We start from the raw sequence: 23,882 nt of genomic DNA on the forward strand, positions 1-23,882 counted from the left end.
GTCCAGTACTAGATGTGACTGCATTTTTTTCAGTTTATCATGAGCTTCATTTCTTTATATTTTTTATATAAAGAAATGAAGCTCAAGATAAACTGAAAAATGACACCATAGAAAAACTACAGAGCAAACAGAATTATTTTCCTACATAAGTGCAAAAATGAAATAAAATCTACAAAATGAAGAGGAAAACATAAGAAGGTGAATAGGTCGGAGAGGATCTATGTAGCTGTGTTATTAAATCTGTATGTCTGTAAGTGCTGCACTCTGCTTGTTGTAGAATCAATAATGTCTCTGAGAAGGTGTTAAATTTGTGACATTAGAAGTGTTTCTCTTTTGTCCTTGGCAGTGACTAATGGCGCGGCGTGCCTTTGGTTAAGTGAGCTAAAAGGAAAAAAAAAGACTCGTTATTAACGAGAGCCTGTGTTTGCGACCAAGAAAACCTAAAACCAGAACCACCTGAACCTTCAACCACATCTCATTACTTTTTTGTGTTTTGTGCTGCAGATATTTTCCAGTCACGGTCGTCTTGACCGTGTCTTGTAGTACGTGTGGAACATGGTTCTTTTGAAGCTTCAGTCCAGTCGATGTCCTTAACAATATTAATCAGTCTACAGTCCAACTGTTGAACTGTTGTGTCAATCAGACTGTCAGTCCTAGACTGACTGACTGACTGTAAATGTCATGCATAAAGGCTGAATGCTAAAATGCTTTTAGCCTTTTCTACGCCATTTAATGGGAAAATGCGGGCATTGCAGGGAAAATGCAGAAATATAATGATAATATAAAGTAGTTTGCCCATACCTAGGCTACAGCAAGCATCAGTCTGCCTATGTGGTAAAATGTGTTTTGACTAATTGGACTATTTGCACAAATAAATGAACGTGTGTAACACATCAATTCCCACAGCCATTTTACCACCGTTAGGCCTGTAGCACCAGATTGTTGTTCAGCATGAGAAACTGCTTCCACCAAACTGCTGCATGTTTCCATTTGTTCAATCCAAGAAACCCTTCTCTCTTTTTTTATTCTTTTTAATTTTCCTTTATTTGGCAGGCACAGCTGGTGCGTTTAGTCGAGCAAAGTACGAGGGAGTTTAGGTATTTCCCAGGTGGCACATCTGTGTTCTGTTTACCCCTCCTGTGGGTAAACTTTTCTGTACTAATGGTTAACTGTAAATGACTTGTCATCGGCGCCGATGTAGGCAGTAATGGCTCTCACTGGTATAATGTTGAGGAGCATCGAGGAAATCAGAAGGTGTAAGAAAGAGGCAGAATGTGTGCAGCAGAAACAAAGAAGGAACAGATTTTCATGCTGCAGCAAGGTCTCACACACACACACACACACACACACAGACACACAGACACAGACAGCAGCTGCAGCAGCACCAGCAGCCAAGCAGCATCAGCAGCACACAGAGACACGAGTGGAAGTGAGAAGGTCACTGTGGCTTTACATTGTGTGAAAAAGAAATACAGTTTTTGGGAAAAGGGAGAACTGATAAAGACTGAACAAGGAACAATGACAAATATTGTTATCATTGTTATTATTATTAGTTGTAATAGATGTTAGAAGTAGAGGTGGTAGTAGTTGTAAGTGTTAGTAGTCATATATATACACAATATATATATATATAAATGTGTATAAACAGTATATGTGCATCGCATACATATGGAGGACTGAAAGTGCCAACGTTAGATAAATGAGTACATCATTTGATAATGACTTACATTTGTCGGTGATTAATTAAAGTTGGAATTAAATACCGAAATGTGTCATTAATTTAATTATTTCATAGTCCTGTGTTGCAGTGCATTATGAATTGATGTTATCTGTCAAATTTGCTAATCATAATCAGTGGGCGGGGCTACTGCTAATCTAGTCTGATGCATTGGTCTGAAGTAGCACGCCCGGTAGAGGACTGTCATGAACGGCCAATGGTGAGAGACATTTTAGACCCAGCACAGACTGTGGAAGAAAGAGCTGCCAATTTTAATGTATTAATGAGACATTGAAGTAGTTGTTTAATGATGTATTTATTAATTTAATGTCGGCGCTTTCAGTCCACCATAACATACTGACTGCTGAACTGTCCAGGTCGTACTGTGGCTGTAACGGGAGCTGAAGTCCATGATGCTGGTTCAGCTCTGGTTTTTAGGGACAAAGAAAGGGAAGAAAACAGTTTTCTCTGACTTCCTTCACATTTGTTATTCTGGAACGCTGTGTTGTAGAGAGAAAGAAAGAAAAAGGATATTGCCCTGAGAACTTAACCTGCTCTGAGTAGGTGGGCAGCTGACCACACAGTGTAGAGATTTGAGTATTGAGTTGGCAGAACGCTGCTGCTGCTGCTGCTGCTGGAGCTGGATTCTGCACCTCTCCTCCCACTGGGTGCATCAGTACACCAAACCTGTGCAGTCAGAGGGCTGGGCTCCGACTTAAAAGTTTAACGTGGATGTTCGAAAAAAATCGAAAACCTGTAGAGCACACACTGCAGCTGGTTTATGATTTAGATCAGAAGAGAGGTTCCAAAAACTTATTTCTGCAGGTTTCACTACATATGGCATATAAGACTTTAATGGAGCCCCCTTGTGGCCCCGCCTGCGCTCCTCTCTTAATGACATTCACCTTAACCTTTGCTTCAAACTTCAATGATTTTTTTTTACCTGTCATTCCTAAAGTGATTTAACAAATAATTACTAAAAAGTATTTAAAGTTTTTTAGTAATTAAAGTGCTCTGATGTAGAAATGTTAACATAAAATGTAAAATGTAAACAAGAACATGAAATGTACGCATTACTGTCTCAGTGAATACTCGGTAAAATAGACCAAGCAAAATATTTAGTTTTACTGATTAATGTACATCACACTGGGTTAAATTATTTTACAAATATGATAATTGTGATTTTTCTTTTTTAATCTACCCAATTTATTATAAAGGCACACAGGCTTGGTTACATTTACAAATGTATTTTTGTACTTTTACTTTAGTAATTTAAAATTAATTTACCTCAGTATTAGTATAGTATCAGCATTACTACTGTATTGGTATTACTCTTGTTCTTTACACTTTGTGAAGCTGAGATTGCAAAATCTTGGCAGGTTTATTCCAAACTCCCAGCAGCGGGTCTCACAAAGTATGAAAAGGATGGAGAGGAAAACTATAAGAGATGTCTAGGAAAGATGTCTGGGAATGAGGTCAGGTGTGTGTCTGTGTGTGTGTGTGTGTGTGTGTCTGTGTGTTTGGGTCTTATTTAGAACTACACACAAGCACAGAGAGAAAAAACAATAATAAAAACCCAACCATAGATAATATCCTGTTCAAACCTGCAGTGAAAGTGACTCAGCTCTGTCTGTTCACCGTGGTTGCCTGAAGCACAGACACATCGTTGACGTGATGATGAACCAGGCAGGAGTCTGTCACTGACAGACTGTCAGTTACAACTGAAATACAGCTGATAGGAACAATAACAAAAAATCAGGAGATTACATTTAGGAGCTGCATTTTTTACCCACAACTACAAAATATTTCCTACATAAAACAACATTTGTGATTCTTGTAAAACACTCATCCCACAAATTCATTGAAGAACTGGAGAACCCCATAATATATATATATACACATACACGGTATTCTCTTCATCATTTCTGAAGCCTCTACATTCAGCCTGTATGAGCAGAGTACAACCGACACCCTGTTAAAGGAGCTCATGAAACAACACTTCACAGCAGTGGAACTTAAAAGGCCGTTTCTGACTTCACTCACAGAGCTGATGCTGAGAGCACAGAGATAAAACTGGTCAGGAAAACAATTTGATTTTCTTTTTCTTTTCCATGCGGCTGCCTCTCAGTTACTGCTGTGTATAGAGAGCCAGTCTTCACTGCTCCAGTATTAAACACTACATCACTGCTCACTGTAATATGTGTGCAGTCCAATAACAGAGCTTTTGTTTCTTTCTCTTTCCCACACTTTCCCTCCTTTACAGCGCAACTTCAACTTTCTGGATCGCCAACCCCAATAACAACCTCATCAACTGCTCTGCCGCCGGCTCTGAGGTGAGTGTCCTGCTCCAGCTTTTTCTTGCCTTCCTCCTCTCCCTCCCCCTTTTCCCTGCCCTCCCCCCTCCTCCGTAGGTGGATGTCTGACTCATTACTACATCCTCGGTCCAGGTAAATAACTGTGTGCTCCTATTAACTTTAGAATCAGGCGGACAACACACAGGAAGCTGCTGCAGCGCCGCTGTGATGGAGTGCCAATTACGATCACACTCACAGAGATGCCGCAGTAGAGTCTCATTTGTCCTCACACTGTAATAACTTTTCCCATTTGCATTTGTGTATGTGGAAAGAACAACACGAAAATAGAAAATAGAGGGCTGGGATGCAGAGTGTGAAGGCAGCGCCGTTTTATATTTATATATGGAAGTGTGGAATGTTCTTTTATCTCCACATTAATATATTCTACAAGCCAAAGGTTTTCTGACGCTGTATACATGTACTACAGTATATCACTGCTTTGCCTGCAGCCTTTTACTTGTACAATTATTTAAGGCAAAATAGAACCAAGTGAAACTGATTTTTTTTGTTAAAGAAAATCGAACATCTGGCTCTTGGACCACAAGTGGGCCCCAGCAGCCTCTTCTTGGTCCACAGGGCAGATAGACTGTTGACATTTTTTTTTTTATCCATTCATGATATTCCCCAAAGTGGAAGGAAAATTATTAATATTGAAGGAAATGACATTCTGGTTCTAAATACCTCAATAGTAAAAAGGATGGTAAAAGAAAGTCTGTAAACCCATCCTACCCCCACCTAAAATCTTTACAGAGCAGTGTAAATAATCAAACACAATGACAACAATGTATGTATAAATGTAATCAAAAACAAAACACACAATACATAAATTCATATTTTTTTACATAATATTTCATATTGAATTGTGTAAAAATAAACAATATGAATTGAATATATTTTGCATCTGGGAAAGAAAACCCACACAGGTCTAAAACGTTTGCACAGTATTACATTCATGAGGTCTCACCCCACTCCTCCACCCCCCGACCCCCCACTTCACTTGTCTATTCTGTTAACAATATTGTTTTGAGATGAAGAGCAAACGTGACAGCCTGAACGAAAGTATTTTCTCTTGAAGAAGCTAATTTTTCAAAAGTTTGAACTTTGCACTTGTAGTATTGTTATTAAACTTCACTCTGACGTGTCCTTGTGTTTCACAGGAAACAGGCTTCTGGTTCATTTTCCACCACGTGCCCACAGGTCCTTCTGAAGGACTCTACTCTCCTGGACACACTGAACACATACCTATGGGAAAGTTCCTCAACAACAGAGCACATTCAAACTACAGGGTGGGTGAAAATAAGATCATGTTTATAACTACCCAAAGTATGTTAGGATATTAGTAATGTATGGTCTAGTATAGATAAAAAAAATAATTTACTTCCTATTTACTTGCATCGAGTCCAAGTTGACCCCAAGGTTTTATAAGGTTTAACTCAGTCTGGGTTGGAGCTTCACTGTGGGTTTTGATTGGGGTTTAACTAAGAGTTGGAGCTTCACTGTGGGTTTTGATTGATCATTATTTCTCCTTACTGAAAAAATGTTTCAGTCATATTAAGGAATGTTGATTTATGTTGACTAATTACGAATAATCGTTATTGTTAATTGTTACAAATTGTGATCACAATTAATCATACTGTAAGAACCAGCAATTGATCCACTGCTTCCCTTTAACTAATCAGATTGTCCAGTCATTTCAGGTGTTTAACACCAGGTTGATCTGATGGGTTTTATTTATCAGATTTTTTTTTTCTGTAACAGAAAAAAACAATAATTATTATTATTATTTATTTAAATGAACCTGCTTTTTAAAGTGATAAAAAAAAGCCCATTTATAAAACCCATATAACCAACAGTAAATGAGCAGTACAACACGTTGACCTGCTAAAGAACTGAAGCAGAAAGTGCAGCTGAATACGGAGACAAAAAAAAAATCAAACTAAAACGAGGATGTTGAAGAGGAAGACAGAACAAGTCAGAGGTGTTGGATGAGATGAAGAGCAGAGGAGAGAGTTTAGAAGTGCCTGAGGCAACGAGCTCCACACGGGTGGAGATTTATGAGGTGCTGATGAAGAGGAAGTGTTGTTGTTATCTCGCTCCCGTCTCTGCCCCCCGACTGTGATCCCTTTTCTCTCCTGCCGCATTCTTTTCTTCCCTGCTCCGCTTTGAATTTGGATCATCCTAATGGGAGAATAACTCATGTCAGACTCCCCACCTCAGGATGTTTGTAGGAGAGAAGGTCATGTCTGGGCTGCAAGTTGGTAATTTGCCTGGGTGTCCAGTTTTGGTGCAGGACGCTGGCACACTGTGCCCAGGCCTTTATGATGTATGGTCCAGTATCTGTGCAGTTTATTTTTAAAAGTACAGTATAGTGAATGTTTTCATCCTGCTGATGAAATTACAGGGGTCTCTGTAGTGAAAAGTCCTAAGTCTAATTCATAAAACTTTTGGACCACAGAGAAACATGTTGAGATGTAAATTGTGGCTCTAGTTGGTTAGATTTAAAAATATAAAATATTAACTTCATTTTATCATAATCTCCTCATCTCCAGGCTGGAATGATCCTTGACAACGGAGTGAAGACAACCAAGGCTAATGACAAGGACAAGCGTCCCTACCTGTCCCTGATTGGAGCCAGGTCAGCTGACACCACATCACACTCAGTGTAGCCTGCACTAGTCAACGATCTTCCTCTGACTGTTTCCTACTGTAGTCAACACATAGAGAAAAGTAATGAGTGTGACTTTAAATAAAACTCAGTACTATGACCAGGCTGGAGCAGCACAGTGTGACAGTGTGAGGAGGAGCCAACGTGTCGTTACACCTTCCTATTATAAAACAGCAGTGACATAAATCAAATGTGTAAGGACTGGGCCGGGGTAGGATTCTCCAGTACACAGTGTGTTTTTGCTCTTCTTCTTCAGCTCTCCATCCTGCTGTGTAGAGTATAAATACTGTGTCAGATTCTGATGACACAGCAGATATTGACAGAATTAGGTTCATGCTCCTTCACTGCTGCTAATGGAAGCATTTATATGTAAATTAGCCTCATGTTACAGTAGCAATCTGAGGGAATATGCAGAGGTAAGTCAAAAACTTCTAAGTATGTTTCAGTCTGCTCTCTTCTTCTTCTTCTTCTTCTTCTTCTTCCTCTTCTTCTTCTTCTTCCTCTTCTTCTGTGCAGTTTCCATTAGAGAATCCTTTCTCTGTAGAATTCTGGAGGATGACCTCTGACACCAAGTCACAACCTGTTTCTTTGTCTGGACAAAAACTGATTTGTGGTATATTCTCTAATTTATTGTGCAGGTATGGACCGCACCAAGATGCCGACCCCTTCAAACCCAGGGTCCCTGCTCTCATCCACCACTTTGTGGCCTACAAGAACCAGGACCATGGAGCTTGGCTGAGAGGAGGAGACGTGTGGCTGGACGACTGCCAGTAAGTTCTCTTAGTGATGAATCGGGTCAGTTTGTTAGCATAACAGTTGTTTGTTTACGAAGTTTTGACCAACATTGGACTGATGCCCTCAGTTCCACCGAATTGTCATGTTGTTGATCTGGGAATTGTGGGTAAAATCTGTTCCAAGGTTTTTCCAAATATATTCGAGGTCAAGTTAATAACCATCTGTGTCTAGAACAAATAACCACTGAACTAAATAGTACTGGCCTGCATGGTTCAATGAGGTAAATACTACATCTGTGTATGAGTAAAACAACCTGAGGATAAATTTAGTGCTTTCAGTTTTGATTAGATACTAAAGATAACACACCGCGCACACACACACACACACCGCGCACACACACACACATACAGCACAAGTCCACAGAGAACGTCTTGATTCATCTGTGGATGACGCAGTATTACTACAACAGATTGTTTATCTCCATAGAAAACAAGTTTATTTTTGTCCCTGTGAGGTTTTTCAGATAAATTAAAAGTAGTGTCAGGTACAGCAGGTTGTTTTTATCTACACATTTGATGATAGTAATTAGGGAGTGAAATGAAAAGTATCCAAGCAAAGCTTTTTAACTTCCAGACACTGTGTGTGTGTGTGTGTGTGTGTGTGTGTGTGTCAGTAGTGCTGCAGTAATATTCTGCATTTTGTCGTGCAGATTCGCTGATAATGGCATTGGCCTCACTCTGGCGAGGTAAGTTGCACTTTTCTTTCCCTTGATGTGAAATGATCTAATCAATAAACCAAAACATCTGCGGCCAAGAAAGAAGGAAATTAATCCACTGCTGTGTGCTTTCTCTGGAAGCCCTTATTTTGTTGTTGTTTTTTGCCTGTGAACTCACCTCCTCTCTCACCTCCCTCAAGGTTTGAGTATTAGAAGTTGTGATGACAATGTCTGAATTGTTTTGCTTCATGGCACAGACATCACACACTGTAAAGAGTTGCTCACTCATAGACTCTAACTCTTTCACGCTGTGTGTGCAGTGGAGGGACGTTTCCCGACGATGACGGCTCTCGTCAGCAGGTGAAGAATTCACTGTTTGTGGGTGAAAGTGACAATCGTGGAATGGCCCTGATGGACAACCAGATCTGGGGCCCCGGCGGCCCTGACCATGCTGACAGGACTCTGCCACGTGGGCTGTAAGTAACTGCTAAAGTAAAACAATCACAAAACTGGCCCAGAGCTCCACCTGTGGGATGTATCCCTCAACAACAACAATGCCAAGGTTGGGCACACCCGCTGAAGTACGAGGCTAGTGACGTTTGAAAGATACGGATATATTAATGTGTTTAACTGGAGGGTAAATAAGGTTTCAGGCCGTCGCACTAAGCTGTGTGGACCCCCCACCCACTCACTAACTGGAGGGTAAATAAGCTGTGTGGACCCCCCACCCACTCACCCACTTTGCCTTGAACAAAGAGTTCACTTTGAAACCCAACGTCAGTTGTATCATTTAACAATTTTTGGCAGAGACTTGATTCTGAAATTTAACAATAACAAATATTGGTTGATTACAGTTCCCGTTAGACTGGGGGAGGGAGGGGGGTTTGCCTGCAGACCCTCAACCACCTCTTCGACAGTCATATTTTAGACGCACTGGCAGAAAAATTTAGAACGAGTTTGAGACGGAGCGTGGATGTTAACTCTGTACGCTGCTTCGTGCCGTGGCCAAAATCCTTGAGGTCCTGCTCAGCACGACTTCATGCTCTGCTCCGCTCACGTTGCTCCACCGCCACTGTATTCTCTTTGTGTTGGCATCCTTCCAAACCAACCACAGCTGCTGCTCTTTTAAAGAGGCAAATATTTCACAGACTCAGTTTCAGCCCAAGTGTTTCACAGTCCAAAGATAGACCGTCGGTGGAGCAGCAGTCTCCTGGTGTACAGCAGATCTGGTATGCAGGAAAGCTTGTCTGTGCCCTGGCCCAGTTGGCAGAGAACAGAGGGAATGTCTCAGCAGTGGTATAATTAGAGATCTCTTTATTGTGTGGGAAAAAGAGAGCTGTGTAAATGGGGTTCTGTCTGGATGCTTCATCTGTAGCCTGACATTCTGTGAGGGAACCGATGAATATGGGAACACCAGTCCTTAAGTGCTCTCATGTTGTGCTGTGTTGAACATTTGATGAAGGCCACGAGCGTGAAATAAGGCTTTTCATCAGTGACCTTGACAGAGTGACTCACACTCACCACTTTCTCCTCAGAGGAAAATCTCAGCTGAGGTTGTTCTTTTTCACATTTCTACAACTGAGCAGAACTTCACCTTGAGTGAATGTAATGTATGTCAGTGTGTGACACAGAATCTTTTTAACTTGAATCAATACAAGATATTTTATACAGCGCCCCCTGTTTATGAAGACAGGACAATCAGTACAGCTGTTGCATTAAATCTCTACTGAACTTCATTGAAAACACTCCACCTACAGAAACACCTCAAAAGAAATCCAATTAAAATCATCACAATTTCTCTGCTGTGTGATAAATAAAAAACTTACGAAATTTAAATCATGTTAAATCAATTAAATTTTAAATCTAAACTTTTAAATCTAAACTTTCTGCACGCTCCTACCGTAGCTCATGCACTACATGCACTATATATATAACAGATATCGACCCATGTACTGTAACAGAGCAAACATGTCAACTCTTTGCTGTTTTTGACACAAATCTGATTTTTAAAAAAACACTTGAACCTTCTGACAACAACCACGTTGACTTAAAAACATTTTCAGGAAGAAAAAAACTGTTTTTCCCCTTAAATATTTATTTATATTTTTCTGTAAATATAATTGAAAGTACATTTTGAGCCAGTTAAAAATCAATACCATTGATTCTGTCTGGAAACTCTGGCTGTAAAATTAAACTTCACCAGTTGTGGGGGTTTCACATGTGTGCAGTCTTTGGAAAGAAAATCTTTAGTCCGGACTCTATTATTTTAACGTCGTTCTAACTTACAGTCATCTCCAATACGCCCAGTGAAGCCCATAAAAAAGGTCAGGCTGCTGTGCTGTTAGCACAGGTTAGCATCTACAACTCCATGAGCATCAAACCATGGTTGATTCATTCAATGAATAATAATAATAATTATAAAATTGGAAGATGACAGATGGAAATGCTGACGTTGTTGTTTCTTTCCCACCTCAGAGATTTCCCCACGCGGGGCATGCAGATCTACGACGGGCCTATTATTGTGCAGAACTGCACATTTAGGAAATTCACAGCTCTGGAAGGACGTCACAGCAGCGCCTTTGGTTTCAGGCTCAACAACTCATGGCAGAGTTGCCCCAACAACAACGTCTCTGACATCACCTTTGACCATGTCCCTGTGAGTCCGCTTCAAATTCATATAAGAACTTGGTAAAAACGTTGGTTTTTACAGATTCAATGAGAGAGAAATATGAAAGTCAGATATGAGAACCTGAGGTTGAGGTTTTAAAATTGTCATGTCGGAGGAAAGACCAAATTTGCAGGAAGTGAGGAAGAACTGAAAATGTAACCAAGTTAATGTCCTTTTGTTTCACTCTTTGTCTCCGTTGTAGATCACGTCACGGGTGTTTTTTGGTGAACCTGGTCCCTGGTTCAATAAGATGGACATGGATGGAGACAAGACCACCATCTTCCATGATGTTGATGGCTCGGTCAGCGAGTATCCCGGAGCCTTCCTGGTTAAGGAGGACAACTGGCTGGTCCGTCACCCCGACTGCATCGATGTCCCCGACTGGAAGGCTGCAATCTGCAGTGGTCACTACGCTCAGGTGGAGAAGCAACAGCTACACCCACTCACAACCTCCACAACCAGAGACGTCATTATTTTAATTCATTAACAAATTACTGAAAACATAAATTTCTTTGTGATGATTAATATTCTATTTGAATATTAAACCATTTTCACATCTCTAACCATAAATGATTTAGGACTTCATAGGTCTTCAACAAGGGGGCTGTGGCATGTAGAGGTCCACAGGGTGGTCATAAAATATAAGGTTGATTAGATTTTTAAAAAATGTATATTTATATAAACATCACACTTGAGGCTGAGTGTTTTATACATATATAGATTATGTTTATAGATTATAGTGAGTACTGAATACAAAAAAAAAATCCATCTCTTCATCAGTTTTAAGTTCCTTGGTGTGAAAAATGTTTAAAACAACTGGGTCAGACTTTTACAGATGAAAAATTCAGTTTCTAACTTTGTGTTTTGTAAAATGTTTAAGATTTAATGATATTATATAAGAATCAGAGGAAGCTATAAATACTGTAAAGATACAAACTGAATATTAAAGGCTGAGTACAAATTTAAAAAACTGAGACACAGTCACTTTCCTATCACCAGGGGCAAAGAAATGAGCAATTAACATCCAATTACTGGTCACATTAATTGAAAATTCATTTTAATTCTCGACATTTTTGGGACTTAGTCTTTGTCCAACACATGTTCATTTTAAATAATGTGTTTTAATTATGTATAACTTATTAAATGGCACATTTAAGTCACTGATAGAATAAATAGATCAATGTTTAATTATAATTCTTTATATATATATATATATATAAAAGACTGAGGACAAGGACAAGCTGTTCTTTCCCTTGTTGTATTCCCTCTTGCAATCCCTCTGCGACCCCTATGGGTGGCTTGCTTCTAACTTTGGTAGGTTTAAAAGACTTAGCTCGCTATTAGCACTTAAATTCTGGATTGTGTTTTTTTTTTACAGATCTACATCCAGATACGTAACCCTGCCAACGTCAACATGGACATCGTGAGGGACGAATACCCCGATCGCCCCCTGATGCTGGAGGGCGCTCTGGGCAAGAGGAAACACTACCAGCAGTTCCAGCCAGTGATCACACTCTCCAAGGGCTACACCATACATTGGGACCAGGCGACCCCTGCTGAGGTCACCATCTGGTTGATCAACTTCAACAAGTCAGTAGACACACACACTCACACTGTTCGTTATCAGTACACAACACACACATTGTGTCTGATGTTTACCCTGAAGTCCTGGTGAAGAACAAACAACAAAAATCTAATGCAATCAAATTTTTAAAAATCACATAGATATACATCGTGTAGCCACAGCGGAGGACAGTGGACACACGTCCTCACACACTTGGTTCCCAAGGTTGCAGGCGAGACAGATGTTATCGTTTCTAAAGGTGTAGGATTTTAATCATTAAACCGTGTTCAGACGGGTCTCTGTTATATCTAAACCTAAATGTTAAAATCACCAAAGATCAGAGTTTTATATTTTAATTTTATTATTACAGTCCTAAGGCCAGACCAGTGCATAGACCTGCTTTCAAAGATGTCCTCCAGAATTCTATGAAGAAGGAATTCTCTATAAACAGATGGGTCTGAAAGGAGGATACATAGTTTTTTTATTGCTAATTTTCTTTTGTGTTAGAACGTTTTGACTTACTCCAGCTTGTAAGTTTTTTCTTTGCATTAATCCCACTGATATATGACAGTACTGTACTTCTGCAGTACCACATACTGTTTCCTGCCTCGTGTGACGACTGATAATAAGTTCAACACCGTATGGAATCTTAAAACCGGCTCAACGTTCCACAGAGCAAAGAGAGAACATTATTGAATGTCACACTGCCGCGTTCATTTTTTGCTCCTTAAGGAAAGGGCTATCACCAATCGGTTCTGGAAATGTGCTCAATCTATGCAGGGCTGGGACTGATAAGAGAAATTGACTTCACTTCCAGGTGAGAAGCAGGCGCTCACGTGCACTATGTCCTGTTATCATTCAAATTAGAGCAGAACCAAAGGGCTGATGGGAAACCTGCTTCCTGTCTTCTTCCGTTTAACTGCAATGAATATTTACTTATACTCTGAAAAAAAAAAAAATCCCTGGGCTTCATGGTTCCATGGAATAGAGTCAGTGATATGGATACACAGCTGAAAAGTAGAGGAAAATCAGTGAACTACTACTAAAGTAGGGCTTTTTATCACATGTTAACACGGGTTAATATTATCATCAGGATTAGTCTTGCGGTCAAGAGTGTTTGCAAGTACGAACCCCAGCATTTGAATTGACACACCCCTTTAGTGGCCCTCGCCCCCTACTTTGGGATCCAGAGGATTAAATACATCTTTTCTGTTCTGTTCTACACAACACATAATGTTTAATCCTTTCACTTATACTATATACTACTATATACTGCAGTTCAGTGTCTCACCTTTGTGGCCGCTGCAGAGCTCTCTTTTTCCCTTTCATCCTACAAACATCCTACAACTGTTCTCTGTTTTAAAACTCCACTTCACACTTCCTCCCATCTTCTGTGACATTGACGGCAGAGGACGTGACACATCAGTCTGTTCCTCGCCTTTTTGACTTACCCGTTCCTCCCCCTTTTTAACGTAAGTGTAGACCATGGCCACATCCATCTGTGGGGCAAAATTACGTCCGACGGTCATCCTACATTCCTCCTCTTCAAACCATTCCTCCCTGGTCACCTCCTCATCGCCTCCTTGCCAACATGTCAATTAAAGTCCGCTCCAATCAACACTTCCTTCTCTCCAGTTGAACCTCATGCCACTTCCTCAACCTTTTTCTGTGAGAAAGTCTATTTCTTTTGTAACTGTTGTTCAACTTGACATCAACTTGTCCTGCTCACTCTTCACACAAACACTCAACAGAAAATACCAACAAATTTCTACCTTCTTTTTCTGATGACATCGTACAGCTCTTTACCTTCACCAGTCATTTTTTTTCTACATTTAAATTGATGCCTGTGGCCTTGACATTTTATCTGATCTTTCTTTACCACCTAGCAAGTCTTCTACTCTTTTTTGGTAGTCTTTTTGTATTTTATATTTATTTTATTTTTGTATTTTTATTTATTTATATATAATAATTTAAGAGATTCAAAAATGCATGGAGCAAAACAAATATTTGCAATCACTGGAACTAACTAACTTAACTAACTATTATTATTTTAGTTTGTGTTTGACATCATGGTCTGTCATACAGCTATAATCCTTTAATGTTCGGGGCGGTGTGGACACACTGGGTCTCCTTAAGACCCCGGTTCGTATCTGGTCTTCGTAGCAGGACAAGACCTGCTGGTGGTTCTAGATCAGTGCGGTGTGTTTGACATTAGGAGTCCATCATCTCGTCTGTGTCTCTGCTGCTGCCGACAACAGGAGTTAATTCATGTGAATCTGTGTTTCGGCCTCTAGGAATCACTATTGTTGAGATAGACTGACGACTCAATTCTCCTTCCAGAGAAATATTAACAGGAGGCAATATCAGATGTTGAAGACGATGCCTCTGCAAGGCATCTGACAGGAATAATATTATCTTCCACTCTCAGCGCATTTGAAGTCATTTCAGGTTAGCTATGAAGGGCTGTTCATCAGAGGAAGGCAGTAGAAGAGCTCACTCTGCACACGCTGTTTGTTTACAAGGATTCTCCTCAGGAATAAGTGGCGTCTCACTCTGTACTCCTCCCTTTAGATGATGGTAAAAGTCTTTCTCTCTGCTCTTTCAAATGCAAAAAAGTCAAGTTTGTACCAGAAGAAGGTCAACTATTAACTGTTGACATTTTATTTTCTTCAGCGATTTATTTTTGGATTAAAAGTCTGTTTTTTTGCACCTAGTTTTTTCTCCTCTTGTCGTACACATTCACGTTCTTCTTCTAGAATAAAGTTGTTTTTTTTAATCTCTTCTTTCAGTCATTGTTGACAGACAAGTGAAACATTTTTTGGTTTTCTTACCGCGCAAATGACAGTTAACGATAAATGTTGCTGTACATAATTCATCAAAAAATATGCTAAATGATTATTCTTAATGAGTCATTGGTTCTCGCCTTGTTCTGAGTGATATATGAACATGAAGCTGTCTCCAGCTGATTTCAACGTCTGCTAATAGATCACATCGTTGTAAACAAACTGTCAAATTAAATCAACATTGTTTATTTGGAAGAGTTTATGTGTGAAAAGTGAAAAATAATCATTAGTCACGACAAAAACGAATCTAATCTAAGTGCTATGTAAATGAATAAAAAAAGGTGTTTTTTTTTATTATTAATATGGAAAATGTTTCAGTTCCTTCGTTGTCCTCAACAGTGTTAATTACAGCTATGCGTCAAAATGCCTCAAACATTTCAATCTGATATTTTCACATTATTAATTACATGAGTTAATCTGTTTTTAAATTCAACTGCATCTGATTATTTTTTTTTTCCAAAACTGAAAGAACACTTTAGTGATGCTTTCAACATCACTTGTTTAAAAAGGAAGTAGTTAAATAACATACAGAAAAAACTCTTCACAAAACAATCTAGTTTTTTTATTATTATTATTTATGTTTCAGAAATGACTGGATCAGAGTTGGTATCTGCTACCCTAAAAACACGACATTCACAATCATCTCCGACATCCACAACCGTCTCACCAAACAGACCCGGAAGACCGGGGTCTTCATGAGGACGACGCAGAGGGAGAAGGTCAACCATGTCCATCAAACCAGAGGATACTACTACTGGGAGGAGGACACAGGGTCAGACACAGTCTTACTGCATTATTACTACACTAATACCTGGGTTTAGAGGCAGGATGTGTGTGTGTGTGCGTGTATATATATATATATACAAATATATATGTATATATAATTTGTGTATATATATATATATATACACAAATTATATATACATATATATTTGTATATATATATATATATATATATACACAAATTATATATACATATATATGTATATATATTTTTTAGATATATATATTTGTATATATATATATATACACAAATTATATATACATATATATATGTATATACACCCACACAGTCAGTACCGTACCAATGGTACTAATGGTACACAGTAAATTTCGAATCATCATTATCATTAGAGGTAAAAGTCCCTAGTGTGAGTTGCAACTATGTACTCAATGGCGCCTCCTGTGGCAGCCTGTGTTCAGTTGCAAAGGCTCAATGTAAATTTCCCCATTACCATTACATTATTACAATGCTAAAAAAATGTCTTGTTTTGCAGAAAAACAATCTCTGTGTCCTACATTGTCATTTCATCCTGGTGGTTGTAAAGTGGTATGTGTGACAGGTAAATTGTACCTGTGTGGATTACAGCCTGCTGTTCCTGAAGGTAACAGCCCACAACGACAGGGAGCAGTTTGCTTTCTGCTCCGCCAAGGGCTGTGAGAGGGTGAAGATCACAGCTGTCGTCCCCAAAGGCAGTCCGCCCAGCAACTGCATGGACCAGGCCTATCCTCGACACGCTGAGCTGCCTGTGGTGGACGTACCCATGCCCAGAAAGATACCCAACGCCAGGATGGTGAGATACTTGTTGTTTCTGGATTCAGTGTGAGTGATGAATATTCTAACTGCCCATTTCCTTCAGGTGCCCAAAATAATTATTCCTTCAGCATTTTGTGTGTGTGTGTGTGTGTGTTTGTGAGAAACTGACACATCGACACAGGGAGATCTCTTTAAAAGCTCTGCTGTACTGAGGGACAAAAGAAAAAACCTCGCCAAAATTAACACTATTTACCTCGGCTTGTTTCTTTGTGTCTTTTTTAAGCAGTATATGATCAAAAACCTTTGTGTTTTAAGATTTAAAAATTCAGTTTCAGTTCAGTTGAAAAAATAGTATTTGTCTATTTTTTTCCTTCCAGAACTCCATGGAACACTTCTTAGAGGTGAAGCTGGAGTCTTACAACGCTCACTTCTTCCACATCAAGGAAGACTTCGCCTTCACTGAGGTATTCTTTCCTGTCATATTGTAATGATTTATCATTAATGTAGGATAACTGTCACTTAATCCAGGGGTTCCCCATCCCCGGTACGGGCACTGGTGCTGGTCCGTAGGTCATCTAGTACTGGGCTACAGTGAAAAACTACACTTCAGTTTTACTAATTTCCTTTATTCCAATAGAATCCAGTCATATCCCTTTACTTTTTTCCTTCAAAGATAATCTGCCAATGTTTCAAAACAACAGGTCAAAGGTCATTCAGACTCTGATACAAACAGAATAAAGTCTAAAAGATTCATTCATTCATTTTACCGGTCTGCACTAAGGGCTGATACCAGCTGACCCGTCCTTGGTACAAAAAAGGTTGAGGACCGCTGACTTAATGAACAGTGTCAACAAAGTAATTGCATGAGATGAAATGTTCAAACCTCTCGTCCAATAGGAGACAATCAGGAAGACAAGTTGTTCTATGCTGAGCAGTTTTATCTCCACTTGTCAACGTTAACTTGTCCAGTAAAAAATAATCAAACTGTCCAAACCGTTGACAGATCAATTGTATCTGAACCAGAGTGTGACTCTGTGACTGTGTTGTCTCAGGTGAACAGTAAAAAACAATACCAGGCAGAGGACGGCATTCAGCTGACCGTCATCGACGGACACGACGGGAAACTGCTGGAAACTAAAGGTTTCAGAAACTCCATTCTTCAAGGCATCCCTACGCAGTTAGACAACTACGTCAGTGGACTGCCAGAAAGGTTAGACGCTACTGCACAACCACAGCACAACCACAGCACAACCACACATCCAATGGAGATCTCTTTAAAAGCTCTGCTGTACTGAGGGACAAAAGAAAAAACCTCGCCAAAATTAACACTATTTACCTCGGCTTGTTTCTTTGTGTCTTTTTTAAGCAGTATATGATCAAAAACCTTTGTGTTTTAAGATTTAAAAATTCAGTTTCAGTTCAGTTGAAAAAATAGTATTTGTCTATTTTTTTCCTTCCAGAACTCCATGGAACACTTCTTAGAGGTGAAGCTGGAGTCTTACAACGCTCGCTTCTTCCACATCAAGGAAGACTTCGCCTTCACTGAGGTATTCTTTCCTGTCATATTGTAATGATTTATCATTAATGTAGGATAACTGTCACTTAATCCAGGGGTTCCCCATCCCCGGTACGGGCACTGGTGCTGGTCCGTAGGTCATCTAGTACTGGGCTACAGTGAAAAACTACACTTCAGTTTTACTAATTTCCTTTATTCCAATAGAATCCAGTCATATCCCTTTACTTTTTTCCTTCAAAGATAATCTGCCAATGTTTCAAAACAACAGGTCAAAGGTCATTCAGACTCTGATACAAACAGAATAAAGTCTAAAAGATTCATTCATTCATTTTACCGGTCTGCACTAAGGGCTGATACCAGCTGACCCGTCCTTGGTACAAAAAAGGTTGAGGACCGCTGACTTAATGAACAGTGTCAACAAAGTAATTGCATGAGATGAAATGTTCAAACCTCTCGTCCAATAGGAGACAATCAGGAAGACAAGTTGTTCTATGCTGAGCAGTTTTATCTCCACTTGTCAACGTTAACTTGTCCAGTAAAAAATAATCAAACTGTCCAAACCGTTGACAGATCAATTGTATCTGAACCAGAGTGTGACTCTGTGACTGTGTTGTCTCAGGTGAACAGTAAAAAACAATACCAGGCAGAGGACGGCATTCAGCTGACCGTCATCGACGGACACGACGGGAAACTGCTGGAAACTAAAGGTTTCAGAAACTCCATTCTTCAAGGCATCCCTACGCAGTTAGACAACTACGTCAGTGGACTGCCAGATAGGTTAGAAGCTACTGCACAACCACAGCACAACCACAGCACAACCACAGCACAACCACACATCCAATGGAGAATAAGAGACTTCTATACAACATGGATCACACACAGTGGAGCCCAAACACTCAGCTAAATAAATATTGACTGTGGGCCGTGTTGTCTCGCTCTTTCTTGTTCTTCTCCAGCTCCATTGTTCTGATGACATCAAAGGGCCGTCTTTTCCCCAGAGGATCTTGGACCAAAGTCCTGGAGAAGCTGGGAGCAGACAAAAGCATCAAATTGAAAGGTAGCACCAAACACCTGCACCGTGGTCCACAGAGATAAATGAGCTCATCAAAGCCCGAGTAAACAGTTCCTGAGGTGTGTCGGGGAAAAATGTCTTTTAAGAAAGGTACAAGATTAGAAAAGTGCAGTACAAAGAGTGGCTGTTACAAACACAGGAACGAAAAACATCGGAATTTGTGTTCAGCCCGTGTGCTGTTCTTCTGAATTCCACAGACCTTTGTCAAGGTGTGAAATATTGATAGATATAAAATAAATGACCCTAACTGTAAACAATTTTTTACTTTAATTTAAATTTAGTTTTGTGAGTTGACTTAAAAAGAATTAACAATATATTTGTTCATCTATAAATATCTTGCATGGGTGGAGGTGTGGTTGTTGGCTAAAAATGAGGTCTAGGATTGTGGTGTAGAAATACTGTGTAACATCTACAGTAGATTACTGGTCGGCAGCGGTTTTCTAACATAGAAATTTGACTTCTTAGGTTACAGTGGGTCACGAGGACCAGGGTAAAATTTGGTGATGGTTATACATCACTTTCCCATCACCAAACTTAAATTTAGAAGTGAATTTTTGACCAATGGCCAGCTCTGGTGAATCCTTTACCTCATGTTATCTGGTCTCCCTGCAGATAAATTGGCATTTGTGGGATTCAAAGGTCCCTTCCACCCTGACTGGGTACATCTGGAGGTGGACGCTGACCGAGCCAAAATCCACCAGGTCCTGCCTGTTCCTGTGGTGCACAAGATGAAACTATGAGTGACACATGGACAGGTGGACGGAAGCCAAGAGACTATGTAACTCCTACGAACTGACACACCCCCACACCCCCGAGACATTGGCACAAACTTACTGTTCATGCACACACACACACACACACCCGCACACACTCATGCACACACTGCCAGTACAGAAGAATCAGCTGCTCCAAACCGTGGGCCTGGGATAATGTAGGGACTTTTCTTTAGGTTTGGAGCTCAGAAAAGAAAACTTATCCGTGACCTTGTGTTTAAAAAGGGAAAAACAAAACTTTTTTTTTCAGAGCCAGCACTGCCCACGAACTAAATCTGTCTGAGACACCCATCGTCACCACAGTGATCTTAGGTGACGCTGCCCCCTGCAGCTGTGGCTCAAAACAACCAGCAAACCTTTGCAGAAGATTGCTCGTCTTTTCACATCTGTCAGAGACATGACAGACGTTGGCTTCTGATTGGACAACCTCACTGACGTTGTTGTGACTTTTACACTGTGTTCGCTCGAAATCTGAGACGTCGTACGATTTGCTCAGCTAACAATGCTAGCTGTGTCGTGAAAGCATTCTGGGTGAACCAGCCAATAGGAAAAGCTTCTTGTTTTCACATTCGCACTAACATCACACTCACCGATAGATTATTCTTATTTAAAATGGTCTGGTAAGAAGGAAATACATTCAATGCAGTATTTGCTGTACTACATTCTACTTTACAAAAAGTGCTAATGCATAAACTTTGTGGTGAAATCTGTGCATTTAAGAAATGGGGTGTGTTCATATGGACCTATCCATTTGTTCCTGCCATTTTAAAATCCTTCATTTTTATTTGACTTTTTTAAACTAAAACTACTTTTTTTGGCAAGTTAATTTTCTGCTACTGTTCAAACACCATCAGTCGGACAGTGAAATACAGCAGTACTGATCATCTGAGCACAGTAAATAGGCAAAGGAGAATTTATTCTTTTTTTTTTTTTATAAGACTATATATCAACCAAAGACATATTGTAAAATGAAGTAGTACTACAACTGGTACTTGCATTGAATTTAAAGTTAGTGGCCAGTAGTTTAGCAACTCTGTTTTTAAGTATCCACACTGTTTTGTCAATGCAGTTTAAACATTAATCCTCATACCACTAGAGGGAGCCCACGTACCACCAGTGGTATGCAAACTGTATTTTGAGAACCATTTCAATGATCAGCTGGGATTTAAAGCATGCACAAAATGTATGAACATTTCTCACACCAGTAAATGAAGCCCAGTGCGTTAATCTCAATGTTACCATGTTAACTTAAGTTAAAAAAATTATTAGATTTCCCGATGGCTACGTGGTCTAAACAAGTATCAGACACGTTTAAAACATGTAAAAAAGCCCAGCCTGCATGAGGTCCCTTAGTAGGAAATTAAACAGTGTTGTAAGAGTATTGCCAAATGGCTGATGGCAGTAGACTTGCATATTTCAGTACCGTCGGTAAAAGTTATGGGTTCTTTTTAGTTGAATGTATATAAATAATAATAATACAGTTTTAACTTTAATTCCTCAAAAGCACTTTAACTTCGGTGATAAACAAATCTATGAAGACTGATTTACACTCTGTCACGTTTTGCCCTCTGTGCATTCAATAATTCATAAAACCCCGAAATGTACGATAATAGATATTAAAAGCACTTTTAACGTAGTTTACATAAAGATGTGCAGCGCGGTCGTTAATATTTACATCTTATATTGTGTGTTGAATTGGCTGTGAAGAGGCTGAAATACCATGTATGGAAAAAGAGTGGAGACTAATGGATGTCTCTTTAGAGCCAATCACAACCACAACATGTAGTGACATGGTGATGGCGCACGTGGTTGCATTGTTTAAAATTTATCCTAAGAAAGCTAGGTGTCGTTTTTTTTCTAATTAAGTTACTTTTCTATAAAAACAAGTGACATTACAGTCGTAGCTTCACACTCTCACACAGATTCCTCTTCTCACTATTTACCACATTTTTGATGATCTATCAGTTTAAACAGTGCTTTAAAAAGACTTGACCGGTTTCTCCACTTGCGCAGTCACAGAGGCATTAATACTGCACAGTAGCAATGTCTCTGTCGGAGTATGTTTGTGGCTGTGGTTCAGCTCACTTTGTTACAGGAAATTAACATCATTTCAATTTACCTTTATTTAGGTTTTTCAAAAAAAATATTCTGCACAGGCACAGAGACATTAACCATCACTATTCTGAAGAAGCAGCGGGTTTTTTTTTTAGAAATCCTTAAAAAAGAAAATCTACAGTATATCATGGGCAGTCTGCTGTCAACAAAAGACATTGATGCAACAGTTGATGCAGTAATGCTGCAGTTAGAGCACCCTCTGCTGGAGAAATCTCTAACTGCTCCAAGAAACTGACTATTTAGACAATCGGAGTTGTGCTGAAGATTTAAGAGATTAGACATGAGTCTCTGAATTGTACATGTGTATTTTGTACATGCATCCTTGGCCTGCAGAAGTCTGTGACATGTGGTACATACATGGTGGAAGTTGAGTCCTTTTACTTTCCTGGTTTTATTGGTAATATTAAATTGAAAAAAAGAGAAAAGAAATGAATATGAAGCAAAAAGAAAAAAAGGGTTAAACATTCCTGGTTTTGCATCCTGACCTGTAGGTGTTGACTTGTTGTTTCATTCCTCAGTGTGACAGTGAAGTTTGGTGGATTTCCTTTCCTCCATATCAGTGTTGGTGATGCATTTGTCGTTATTTTTGGAGTAAACCAGCAACAGGCCCCTAACAAATCAGCATTGAAAATGAAAACAAAAGCAATGAAGTTAATTCTAAATCAGAACTTCATCAAAATGTGCAATTATTCCAGACTCAATTTGGTGAGACAAAAAAAAAAGCCCTTCCCTTTTGCCGAAATAGCTGGTCTTTTTTCGGAGTCAGAAATTGAGCATTTTCTATGTTTGATGTGCTTTTAAAAATCTGCACATTGTGAAGAGATATATTTTCTACTTATTTATTGTTCGGACACAGATGATCCAAATTTCCGTGGGACCCATTTAGGTTGTATTGTTATGACTTATGTCTTTGTATGTGTACAATATGTGACACACACAGCATCACCGTGAGAATTTTACCTCACATTCCCAACGTATGTATATGACTCATATGCTATAGTTGGCTTGTTTTAATTGAACATCAATAGTGTTGTATATGTGGCTTGGACTTGTAAAGTGATGATTTTGAATTCATTTGAAGATTTTGTACAGAAATAAATGAGTGAGAATAGGTGGCATTGATTTTGTAATGTTTATGTATCAAAACAAACACTGTCGTAATCCTACCATTTGAACCTGGTGCAACGAAACTGGAACCGAAGACTGACTAACTGACTGAACAACCACATTCAGGCTTTTTGAAAAGTAAGTACATGAAATTTAAAAATTTTGCCACTTATTTCAACTTGTGAAACGCCCAAGTTTTAAGCAATGCGCTTATCTCCCACTGTGTTAATGTGTGTCAATGTTGGTTAAGAGACGGGGTGTAACCTGCCGTTGGATGGTGGCTGGTGCCGAACAGGAAAATGGAGGTTGAGGATTGCCACGCAGAGAGCTCCATGAAGCAGAGGACTCAGAGAACCCAGGAAGTCATTGGCCAAATTTCAGCAAGCTCTTTGTTTTCAAATGCAAAAGAGGCAATAACTTTATCGTGCCATGCAAAACGTACCTGCCCCGGCGGACGGAGCTGTCCTTCACGAAACATCCACATCCAGCCCACGAACGCAT

The 23,882-nt window shown here is 39.6% G+C and overlaps 1 protein-coding gene and 1 long non-coding RNA gene across 4 annotated transcripts in view; one reads left to right on the forward strand and one right to left on the reverse strand.

Moving 5' to 3' along the window:
• cemip (cell migration inducing hyaluronidase 1) overlaps positions 1-23,385 on the forward strand; it is a 107,825-nt gene extending 84,440 nt beyond the window's left edge. For all 3 annotated transcript variants that reach the window (XM_025055480.1, XM_025055479.1, XM_025055481.1), the window contains 15 exons: positions 3,981-4,050; positions 5,229-5,357; positions 6,621-6,706; positions 7,375-7,506; positions 8,181-8,216; positions 8,507-8,662; positions 10,662-10,842; positions 11,057-11,272; positions 12,233-12,444; positions 15,848-16,033; positions 16,631-16,835; positions 18,259-18,345; positions 18,934-19,091; positions 19,271-19,371; positions 19,999-23,385. In XM_025055480.1, the coding sequence (XP_024911248.1) occupies positions 3,981-4,050; positions 5,229-5,357; positions 6,621-6,706; positions 7,375-7,506; positions 8,181-8,216; positions 8,507-8,662; positions 10,662-10,842; positions 11,057-11,272; positions 12,233-12,444; positions 15,848-16,033; positions 16,631-16,835; positions 18,259-18,345; positions 18,934-19,091; positions 19,271-19,371; positions 19,999-20,126 (2,083 nt within the window). In that variant the 3' untranslated portion in view covers positions 20,127-23,385. The remainder of the gene's footprint in view (positions 1-3,980; positions 4,051-5,228; positions 5,358-6,620; positions 6,707-7,374; positions 7,507-8,180; positions 8,217-8,506; positions 8,663-10,661; positions 10,843-11,056; positions 11,273-12,232; positions 12,445-15,847; positions 16,034-16,630; positions 16,836-18,258; positions 18,346-18,933; positions 19,092-19,270; positions 19,372-19,998) is intronic.
• Positions 19,204-22,896, reverse strand: LOC112487011 (uncharacterized). The gene is made up of 3 exons (XR_003049687.1): positions 22,760-22,896; positions 19,974-20,100; positions 19,204-19,340 (listed from the first exon to the last, which is right to left on the reverse strand). It is a non-coding gene; the product is annotated as an uncharacterized LOC112487011 (long non-coding RNA).
• Positions 23,386-23,882: the final 497 nt, after the last annotated feature.

This window comes from Cynoglossus semilaevis, chromosome 5 (genome assembly GCF_000523025.1).
Source record: "Cynoglossus semilaevis isolate Cse_v1.0 chromosome 5, Cse_v1.0, whole genome shotgun sequence".
NCBI lineage: Eukaryota > Metazoa > Chordata > Actinopteri > Pleuronectiformes > Cynoglossidae > Cynoglossus > Cynoglossus semilaevis.